This window comes from Trichoderma virens (genome assembly GCF_000170995.1).
Source record: "Trichoderma virens Gv29-8 chromosome Unknown TRIVIscaffold_89, whole genome shotgun sequence".
NCBI lineage: Eukaryota > Fungi > Ascomycota > Sordariomycetes > Hypocreales > Hypocreaceae > Trichoderma > Trichoderma virens.
Genome location: NW_014013660.1, coordinates 841 through 12,216, shown reverse-complemented (window position 1 = coordinate 12,216; position 11,376 = coordinate 841). Strand labels below are relative to the sequence as shown.

The following is an 11,376-nucleotide window of genomic DNA, read 5'->3' as shown; positions in this document are numbered from 1 at the left end:
GGTATAAGTAAGCTCGAAAATGCTAGACGCCCATATCTACACGCTCAAGTGCTGTAGTTGATGAGAGTTTGTGGTTCTGATACCAGTTACTTTTACCGTCCCACCGTATACTTGACATACTAAGTCCGGCTAGACAGATTCATGTATGTACGTCACTTCTAATATTAATAAATGCAATCGAGGTCTAACAATGTCCCTGAAACCCCTCGAAAATTTGCAGGAGTTTTTATGTTTTGTTATAACTCCCTAATAGTTTACTGAACTCCTTGCGGTTAGATAGGCCGTCAATCATTTGATATGACGCTTATCCTCAGCAAAGCCAAAACCCATGCTTGACTTCTTGGCGCTTCTTTTTCTGTTGCCGTATTCCTCATCGAATTTGCGGATTAGTTTCAGAGATACCATATCTTCACTGATACTCGCAGGAATACTCTTCAGGGCCTTCTCGAAATGAACCTTCCGAAGAATCCGTCTTTCTGGGTATTGAAAGGGATGAGGGCCTTTGTGTTTGGCTGCAGCTTCATTTTCTTCTTCTACTGCCGCCATTGCTGCAGCGACGCACATGTTCTTAAGGTCCGATCCCGAATAGTACGGGGTTCGTTTCGCATATTCATCCAACGACACAGAGTCATCCAATATCTCGCCCTTGAGTTGTAGTTTTAAAATCGCCCGTCGGTCATCCTCAAGAGGGAGATCAACAAGAATCTTGCGCGGCAACCGCCGCAAGACGGCATCATCCAAATCAAAAGGTCGATTGGTCGCAACCATTATGAAGGCGTTTGTCTCTTCCATCCCGTCCCATTCCTTGAGGAATTGGTTGATATGTTCACGATGAGAAGCCCGGTTGGCGAACATGCTTCGACTGGCCAATAAAGAATCTGCCTCGTCGATAAACACGACACATGGGGTCAATTTTTTGGCCAAGGTGAAGACTGCGCGAATGAGCTTCTCACTTTCCCCAACCCATTTATCATTGATCGACGCGCCGCTGACTTCAAGCATGTTTGCGCCGCTTTCCTTAGCAACCGCCTTTGCTAACATAGTTTTACCTGTTCCAGGGGGTCCATATAGGAGACACCCTGAAATCTTATCCTGTGATAATACACCATATGAAAATGCATCCGGTCTCACAAGGGAGAGTGAGGTGAGAAGCTTCAGAGCAGATATAGTTTCGGGTGGAGCATGAACGTCTGCAAATGTTGTTCGAAGATTCTCTCGATTAATCTGACCAGAAGCTATTCGCTTCTCGTATTCATTCAATTTCAGGGTAGCACGGCCCTCCAAAATATTGGGGTCATCGCCAGCCGAAGGAGTTCCATTAAAAGCATCTCCCTCAGCACGATCTTCGTTGAAGAGGTTATCGCCATTCCACTGCTGAAGACGGCCCAGGGTAAAACGCTCCTGGAAGCCGGATTGCGAGCTATCAGCACTTGTCTTGCCTTGTGACTTGAAGGCACATGCTAAGTGATAAATCTCCGGTGCCGGGAGAATTGAATTCTGTAGCATCGAAAATTTCGGGTTTGATGAACGCAGATAGGATAATATGGATTCGAGTGACAGGCCGGACACCTCCGACGATGATCCGGGATCCAGAGCTCTCAGCATACGAGTAATATTGTTAACATTCTCAACAAGATAGTCAGCCTTTTGTAGATGGAATGGCATTTGAGTTCGAACATTCCCCTTGGGTGTAATATATCGTTCAACATAATCTGGTTGGACATGGCGGGTGACGACGAAATCGCTAGTAGCAAATTCCTTGATCGTATTCTGGTATTCTTCAGACTGTTGCTCACATGACGAGGAACCCAGTATAGCAATTTGCAACCCTTGCTGCCAGGCAATGTCCACGAGGGCTCGCAGTCGGTTAATCAGTAGAGATCCTTCAATTGTCATGCCCAATTCAATGATATCATGAAGATGGATCAATACTGGTCGAGTGCGAGATTGAGAGGATCCAAGGCTAGCCGACCGAATAATTTGGTCCAATATTTTGTCAATCTTTAGATTTTCCCACTTACTGAAACTCTCATACTCTCCCTGGCGTAATTTCTGAAGCTCTTCTACGACAGTCGATGAGCTTGAGTTACTTGTGGCGATTCCAACGTCCGCATCAGAATCGTCATCCTGGGTCTGAAGGGGCCTCTCATCCCGACCGCCTGCGATTTTGCCATTCAACTCAGCAGCCCTGAATCCCAGCATTGAAAGGGGGCCACGCGAGTAAGCCCAATTCTGACCCAAATAGTCACCCACAAGTTCTGAGAGATCGTACGCATCCAATTGAATCAGGTCTGCGCCGCTGTGGTGTGCAAAGTATCTTCCGATGGCTTCTGAAATCGACCTCCCTCCGTACCCCGATGTAGCAAGAATTGTAATTGGCCTCTTGCTCGTTTTGTAATCGAATGTTGGCGGGGGTGATATAGTCAACTCGCGATTTACCAACTTTCGCAGAGCGACGAATGTGTCAACAGGGAGGTCGGCGATAACATGGGGCAGGGGATATTCATATTGCTCAGCAAAGTCAAGTTGATCGTCCAAAGAAGCCAGAAGGGAGGAGAGCTGGTCACGATGGCCCGGCAGGCCACTGCTGAGAATTTTAGGAACGTGAGACCACCAAAAGGGCCGCACTTGGTAGGAATATTCAGATTGTCGGATAGGGTATATGGCGTTTACCAAATGCGTGGCCGAGTCAATAGTCATATCCCCGACCCGAACTGCCCTTGCTATTATCTCTGGAGATTCCCATCTTCGATCATCCTTGTCTAAACGAGAATTTTCCAAGTCCATAGCGAGTTCACGACCCCTACCCAAGAGGTGCTTCAACGCCGTCTCAAAATATATCTCCAGAGCTTCAGACTTCTGCTTGAAGGACGGCCCTTGGTCGACTGAAAGTGGAGACAATTTTGCGTATCTTGCATCTTCTACCAGCGCAGTGGGTAGTCGTGGTGGTTCTTGGGGCGAGTAGAGAGATACGTTACTTTGCAGAAAGCTCTGAGATAGTTCAACGGGAGGCAGAGCAGAAACCTGTCTTTTCCGTTGGTGGCGTGCTCTCATGGAGCCTGTTGCGTTCCCTCTCCATCGCCCACCAGATGTTTCTGTACCGGGTTGATTTTCGACCTCGTCATTCTGATCTATTGAGTCCTCGGCGGGTTTGACGCCATTTCCCCCACTGCGGTTGTTTAGGTGGATGGCAGACGTATGTAAGGCGCGTGGAATGCGTGTTGATAGCCTGACGGTCAATGGAACCATTGGCAAGATTCCAGCAGTCTGCATCCCCATCCAATTGAGTAGCTGGCTAAGAGTTCCTTACAAACCTCACCATCAAGCAATTAGAGAGCAGGTGGATCTTATGGCCAGTACTTCGAACCTAACTTTATGAATGTGTTCGAGTACGATCAAGTGTATCGGGCGGAATGAAATACTCATTGGAAAGGAGGTACAATGGATAGTTATGGAATATATACTCGTGTTCGTATAGATGGGAGGGTTACCGCAATATTCAGCATTGGCGAACTGGTAGAGTCTGAAGTTGCTTGTAGAGTGGGGCATAAAGAGGCAAAGCCAGTGTGCGAACGATATTCAGTAGACATTCTAACACTGTACGTTCCTCTAGGTACCAGTGTGAATTGCTTGGTGGGGCGCGTAAAGCGTGTAGCTCTTTACGCGTTAACATCGATACAGGCGTTAATGTAAACCAGCATCATGGACACAAACAATGTCTAACTGGAGGGAGCTTGGAGTAATACCAGATTCCGAAGATGAAGGCGATTACTTTGTCGATGATGAAACGCTGCCTCCATCTCCCGCGCGAATACCAGTTATATCCTCCGCCTCCAAAGCCCAATACGCAGACGATATTTGGGACGTCCCTGAATCCGACAATGACGGGCAAGATGACACCCCCATCTTGGATATCCCTCCATCATCACGAGGGCCAGGTTCACGAGAAAATCCCGAGTCCGACCCTGCAACCATCTCATTTGCCCTAGCCGAGGATACCTCTCAGAATCAGGTACAACCGTCCCCTCTGAATGGTCCAGAGACAAGCAGTCCCTTTCTCGTATCTACATTTAACGAGGTAGCTTCCCGCAGCAACCAGGACACACAAGATGCCTGTAGCTCCATAATTGGAGATAAAAGTACCTCGAGGAGCAACGACGTCGTCTCCCTCGTCTCAACACTCTCAACCTCCCGTAACTATTCAGCGACATCTGGACGCGATGATGTTCGCCATTATGATGCGAACTGGGAGCGTACAGAGGCCACGTCCGGCCACAGACGATCATTACGACCTCGAACACTGATCCAAGAACATCCATATGCTATTGACCTTGCGCGTCATAGCAATGATTTCAGGCAGCATGGACTTATACCCGTGAAGCTGGTAGTTGATACGGGGAGAGGCCGGCTACCAGAAGCTTCACAGGATGAGGACTTTGATCTGGACAGCCAAAATAATGATTTGCCGCCAGGAACCGACAACACAGAGTTTAACAGTTTCACAACCTCCCTACGAGAGCTTCGTACGCCAGATGTTGTTCCGACTTGGCCAAATATGCCCCAGCCCAATAATCAAAATGCCAGCCACAGTTCAACCAGCCCGCCGGCGAACGCAGTTGATGATGATGCTTTCGACCAAGACTTGCCAGACTTGAATCAGCTCTTGAGACGGAACTCACAGACTAGCAGGAAGAATAAAGAGATACGAGAAGTGTCCCAAATCCAACTCTTGACCCAGAGAACCAGGAGGCGAAATATTATCTACAGTGATTCGCCGGAACCCAATTCTACCGTTGGCCGGGTACCAAGGTCTCCTGGCCCTTTTGCAGAGTGGTCAGATTCAGATACTCAGCAGGCTGCCCCCAGTAAAGTCATCAACCAGCAAAGCTATTCCCCAGAAATGTCCCCTAGACCTCTAGCTTCTGCTTCTGTGATCTCAGTATCGTCTCAGGAGCGCGACAGTCAAACCGGACAAGGCCAGCAAAGGCATCGAGAAAATTCAGAAACCATAAGTGAAGCCGAGAGTGATATACATCAGGTGGTGACTGAATTCAGGCGTCATATTCGAGGTGTCCTTCCCGCCTCTTGGCTTCGACTAGATCAGCAAACGAATAAGAATAATTCTTACCGGAGTTCCAAGAGGAAACTCCAGCATCGGTTTCCTAACCAACAACAGCGGGGAATAGCTATTACCAAACCGGTAGCCCCTGATTCTACTGCTTTCAATGCGATTCTATTGGAACTCGACGAAGAGAGCCCTGTTCGGTATACAGCGGATGACACATCTGAGCGTCAATCTGAAATGCTATCCTCACATCCTCTAGACCTAGAGAACGATAAGGCCGATGAACATTCGGCTGCAGAAGAAGACCCTATGATTCCCGTAGCCATTGGTAGCAAGCGTCAGCTCCAGCTTCCTAAGATATCAAAAAGAAACAGGAAACGAGTTAAAGTGTCAAGCGGATCTCGGAGTCAGTTCGCAAAGTCTCGTTCAAGGCAGCAGACGATAACCGGTTTTTTCCATTCTAATCCCGAATTGTCTGCATCATTGGCGGTTGATCACTTCTCGGATGACTCGTTGTCGTCGAACAATGATAATTACGGGAAGTCAATCAGCAAACTAAAACCACCTTTCAAATCCCCTCTCTTACTGAGTATTCTCGATACGATAGAGCCGGATGCCCCTAGATTCATACGTATTGCTGCACGCTCTGCTAAACAAACTATGAATCAGGGACGTAGTAGCGTACAGCAAAAAAGCATCAGATTGGCTACAAGGCAAGACCAGTTAGATGCTATGTCTGTTATGGAGAAGTGGAAGTCAGGGTTGATTGCACAGCGACCTTCCGTATCGGCAGCCAGCAGGTCCAATACAAGGTGGCGCCAGACCGCAAATATAGATCAAGAGCTTTCAAATGGTGAATTGGCTTCAAAGACCACGTCCGGTGCACTCAGAGGCGTTTCCCGAAAATTTGTCAAGTACCATGGTGAGAGTGGCTTTGTTAGCTACAGGCGGAACCAATCATTTAAAAGTACCAGCAAATTCTTCACGTCAACAATAGGCGAGAACAATCATCTGCCTTCGCGTGCTTTAAGGGAAGCTCAGCTGGAGCTGGATGGGAGAGCTGGGGAAGCCGTCGCTTCCTTTCGCTCAAGGAAGAGGGCTCTGGACCATATTTTCAACAAGCAAAAGCAAAAGAAACATTCTTGGCGGCTGGCTGGAAATAACAACATCTTAGCCTCTGCTTGTGGTGTTACGACATCTTACACCACAGAGCACGCGGTGTGGCGTACGTCCAAGGGACAAGAGCAAAAAGCAAGGCAAGCAAGACCCCGAAAAAGCACCAAGCCTCGTCGAATTGATGTCACAGCACCTCAATATACCCATGCTGCTGACCCCCTTCCACTGGATGTTCCTATTTCAATCAACGACGCTCCATCAGAGAAAAGCAAACTCTATGGCCTAGGTCCCTATGGTACCCGATACACCCATCATTTCGAAATATTTCCTCTCATCCCTGAAGTCCAGTTTCACAAATCAACAGTGCTAGGCAGTGGTATTCTAAAGACTTTCTTGATCGAAGATTCACAAATGAGAATATCTGACCTTGAAACACAAATCTCAGTCAAACTGGGTGACCAGGTTTTTGTCTGGGGCTCCTGGAATCCCAAAGTGTCATCTGAAATTGGGATTTTATTTGATTTAATCGCTGAGCGACTGGAGGAAGGTCAGGAGGGGAGTCTCCACGACGGACGTTACGCTATCGATGCCGTCCATTCTACCTTGAACTACGTAAAAGATACCCTCAACTCAACGGGAAAAGAATCGCAAATGCCCCCTCTTATACCGCGGCTGCAAGAAGTTTTCCGCAGCTTTATCGATCGAATCAATGTCGGGCTTGGGCAGGCTTCATTTAATCATGCCCAAAATCGTCAACTTCTTCTTAAAATACTGGACAGAGTATTGCTAATGTCATCCATGGTGGTAAAACATTGTCAAATTACACCACAACTCGTGGATGAGCACCCTAACGCAGAACAAACGGCATTGTTATTGGCGCACTTGATGATTTCGGTCCTTCTCCGCTGCGGTATCAATCAAGTCAGGCAAATTTATAAAGACTTTAGCCACCTCAATTACGGCGGTCGTGTATTGCGGGAAAGTGCTGTCGAAATGCATTCATGGGCCATGCTGATCAAAACTTTTGAGCATATAGGCTCGCGACAAGTTTCTTTCTGGATTGCACTGGAAACAGTTATATTAAAGCCACACATTCTCTCTAGTGCAGACGCTCGTGAATTTGAGCGTATCTGGGAGACATTGTTCACACTCCTCCCGCTCTTTGATTTTGATGGCGCTGGGAAAATAGCTGCCGAGAAACGACACAAGACAGAAAATGAGGGCTGGTCAATTCCTCAGAAGCTTATCCGGCGCGTCTTCCAGTTGTACCAAGAGAATGATCAGCAGACTGCGAGCTTCAATAGCTACTGCCGGGCTCTTATTTCGCGATGCCACTACCTAGTTCAACAATGGGGTTGGCTTCGTAGCGCTTCCGTTGTTGGCGTTATCTTTGACTTCTTTGGATCACGGAGGCTTGCTCATCTCAGGAATGAAGAAGTCTACCGGTCACCACAATTTCTGGAGACTCTAGCTGATGGGCCAATCCTCAAGGTTGAAGAGGATGACTGCTGCTTTCATATATTCCTAAAGTTGCTGGCCATAAGCATCCAAAAACTTGGGAACTTTGGCTCAGAGAAGGACATACGCAATCTAATAACTCGAACAATACCAAATCATAGTCGCTTATATCTCAAGGAACACGACATTCATGAACGAGATTTGGCCGCTTTAAGAAATCACCATGATCTCATTGGTACTCTGTTCTGGGCGGCACCACCTGATGTCCGACCTTCTGTGGCTCTCATAGAGGGGCTTATTTCTCCTGCTAGTTCTCATAAAGAGGCATGCCTGATAAATATCAGATCATGGGCTCAACTTGCACGGTTTGTCGTTTCTTCTGGTGAAGCAAAAGCATCATTCAAACCTTTCAACAAATGGAGGAATACTTTTTTCCAGCAGATGTTAGTGCAATTCGATGGTATCGCGGCGGACATCCATCAACAATATCTAACTCTATCCAAGGATAAGAGTAGTTTTGTTACTCAGAAAGCTGTTGAAGCCACAATATCCAAGAACAAGGCAGCCGTGATGGACATTCTCCATCTATCATTGACAGCGTCGTTGGACGTGATGAGATACGCTCCAGATTTAGAGGCGGCGACGTACTGCTTAAATACCCTTCACTTGGAACAACTTTTCAAGTATTTTACAGTTGCGCCTTCTGAATTAGAGTGGTCTATACTACGGGCAGCCTTGACTATCTTGGACACCTTTGTATTCACAGTCGAAAAGTTCAAAGATAGCCAGGAGAGCCAACAGAGCGAAAGCCAAATTTTAGATTCTGCGCAAGCGGATGATGCTTTCTTCATCCTAGAGCAAGATATTTCTCGCACTTATTTCTCAATGGCCAGATGTGTCTTATCACTTCCGACAGAAACGTCCAACCTCATGAGGGGATCTGTGGCTGATAAGACCTGGTGTGTTAGACAGATTATCATATTATCTGCAAGGATGGGAATAGGCTTTATTAATGGTGGCCTGTTGAAAATATCAGACATGTTCAAGGCTGGCAAGTACTGCCTGTTCCAAGACCAGTTACACACGATGGATCCCTCACACAGACAGCATTTTACACTGTTCATATCAACACTCCTGGAGCACAGATTTGATGATTTTTCTGACGTTGATTTCAAAATATTTGAAGTGTGGGTTCTATCATTGATCGGGCCCCTCAAATATATGAAGTACGAAAATCTCGTTGGCATACAACGTTATTGCTATGCCGAAGGTTTCGTTCCTAACGACATGGCCGAGTCAATAACTCAACCGAGTTATAAAACCAATCAACTCTTATTTGAGTTTGCGGTTACGTCAATGCGCAAAAGTATTCGCCGCGCAGACCCCAGTATTAAACGAGCCCTTGATCTAGAATACTCTAAAACACTCAAGCTTGCAATGAAACAGATGCGAAATGACCTGAACTTGATGTATGGAGATACTCTACACCATCAGCGTTACGTTACCTTGGTTCAACACATTATATCATCAATCAAGGCGCACGGATCGGATATTTGCACAATAGACAACTTCTTTCTCCAGGTCAGCAGAGAATACTCTCCGCCCATTCAAGATTTCCAACTTCAGATTCCCAGCATGCTCTCGTATGGCATTCGCATAGAAGAAGGAGATCCTAGGGCAGCCCATGAATTGTTCTTTCTCCTATTCAACAATTTTAAGCACGCACTGGTAAATGGAAATCTTACGCATGATGTCAGTATGCTTCGGAGAGGCATGAAACATAAGAGTATATTGGCTTTTGTGCTGGGAAAGATGCTACCAGCCATCCTCAGAGTCTCATTCACGGACAGCTCCTCCTTCGCCCTTCTGGATGTATATGCCGAAGCTTTACGCTTACTACTACGTGGACGGATGTTGCCACTGCAGCTTGACAACAATGATCTCCCTCATGTTGTTGTTACCACACGAGCTATTGTGGAAGGTATGAGAATAATGCGACATGGTAATGGGAGTATATCTGGTCCTCAGGTGCACATATTGAGACAGGCGCTGGCCATCTTGAATGCACTGTGGCCATCACTGTTGATTATCAAGGCAGAAAGACCTGAAGATTTATGCCTTGTTGAGATAGCTGTCACAATTCGCCATATTGCTTCATTTGCAACAGCCGCACAAGGATATCTTGTCGATGTCACTGAGATAGGAAGCGGCTCGCTAGATACTGACCTTTTGTTCCAAGGCTTTGACATGGAACAGCCTCTAACCTTTGACTTACACGTCAATAGTTTCTCAACCAGCATTAGAGACGATATTGCCAAGAGCTGGATTTTTGGTCAGACAAGGATCTCTATACAAATGCCTACCAAAATGAAAGAAGATAAGCAAGAGAGTGTAGGGTTAGTCAAACCAACTTGGGTGGCTGAAGAATTGGTGTATGATTTATATAACCAAATTCAGAATTGGTATTCCCAATGGCTGAAGTTTAACTAAACTCAACTACAAAAATAATTTATTAAACATTAATTATAATTATTAAAAAAATTATATTATAGTTATATAAATTTTATATATAAAGGTTAAAGTAATTAATAAAAAAAATAATATTTTTAATATATTAATATAATTTTATATAAATATAAATTTACTTTTTTTAATTATTTAAAAAAAAATATTATAAAAATTATATTATTTTTATATTAAAATTAAAAAAATAATAGTATAATAATTAATTAATTTATTTATAAATTAAAAATATTATTTTATATATTTATTAAGGTTTTATTAAATATTTAATTGAATTAAATTATAAAGTTAATTAAAAAAATATAAAGTTTTAAAAATTATAAAAATTTATTTTAATTAATATTATTATTATTATTATTATTTAATTAAAAAAATATATTTTTTAAATAAAATATAAAAAAATAATTAATTAAAATTAAAATTTTTAAATTTATTTAACTATATATAATAATAAAAAATTAAACTTTAATATTAAAATAATAAATTTAAATTATATTTTTTATATATATATATATTTATAATTATAATTATTTAAAAAACTATTTTTTACTTTTTTTTATTAATATAAATTTATAATTTAAATTTAGTATTTTAAAAACTTTTAATAATTATAATTATTTATATTATTTTAATTTTTTATATTTTTATATTTATAATTTATTAATTAAATTATTAAATAAATAAAAAATAATATATATAATAAATTAAATATTTTTCCTAAATATAAAAAATAAACTATCTAAAAAAACTAAAATTAAAATAATTATTATTAAATTTTTAATTATTAACTATTAATTAACCTACTGAATTTATATTTTTTTTTATAAATAATTTAAATTAAATTTTTTTTATTTTATTTATTTTTAAAGTTTTAATATATTTTTTTTACTATATTAATTATATTTTTATTATAAGTTTTTATTATAATAATTATTAATTTTATTATAATTATAAATAGTTTTTTATTATTTTTAATTATTTTAATTATTTATATATTAAATTTTTAATTAATTATTAAATTATTTTTTATTATAAAGATTTTTTACTTTTATATTATATTATTTTATTAAATTTTTTAAAATATATAATTTATTTTTAAAAATTATTATTATTTTTTATTATTTAATAAATAATTAATTTTTTTACTTTAATTAAATTATTAAATTATAATTTAAAGTTTTTATATTATATTTAAACTTTATTATTTAAACTTT

At 41.9% G+C, this 11,376-nt stretch overlaps 2 protein-coding genes across 2 annotated transcripts; one reads left to right on the top strand and one right to left on the bottom strand.

The window, feature by feature from the left end:
* Positions 1–288: 288 nt before the first annotated feature.
* On the bottom strand, positions 289–3,249 carry TRIVIDRAFT_42199 (uncharacterized protein; the record flags this gene model as incomplete). The annotated part of the gene is made up of 1 exon (XM_014095637.1): positions 289–3,249. One exon carries the CDS (start codon positions 3,247–3,249, stop codon positions 289–291), a length of 2,961 nt encoding a protein of 986 aa, XP_013951112.1.
* A 1,009-nt stretch (positions 3,250–4,258) lies between these two features.
* On the top strand, positions 4,259–10,129 carry TRIVIDRAFT_161911 (uncharacterized protein; the record flags this gene model as incomplete). Its single annotated transcript, XM_014095636.1, has 1 exon — positions 4,259–10,129. A coding segment is annotated over one exon (5,871 nt), but the record flags the coding sequence as incomplete, so codon positions are not given.
* Positions 10,130–11,376: the final 1,247 nt, after the last annotated feature.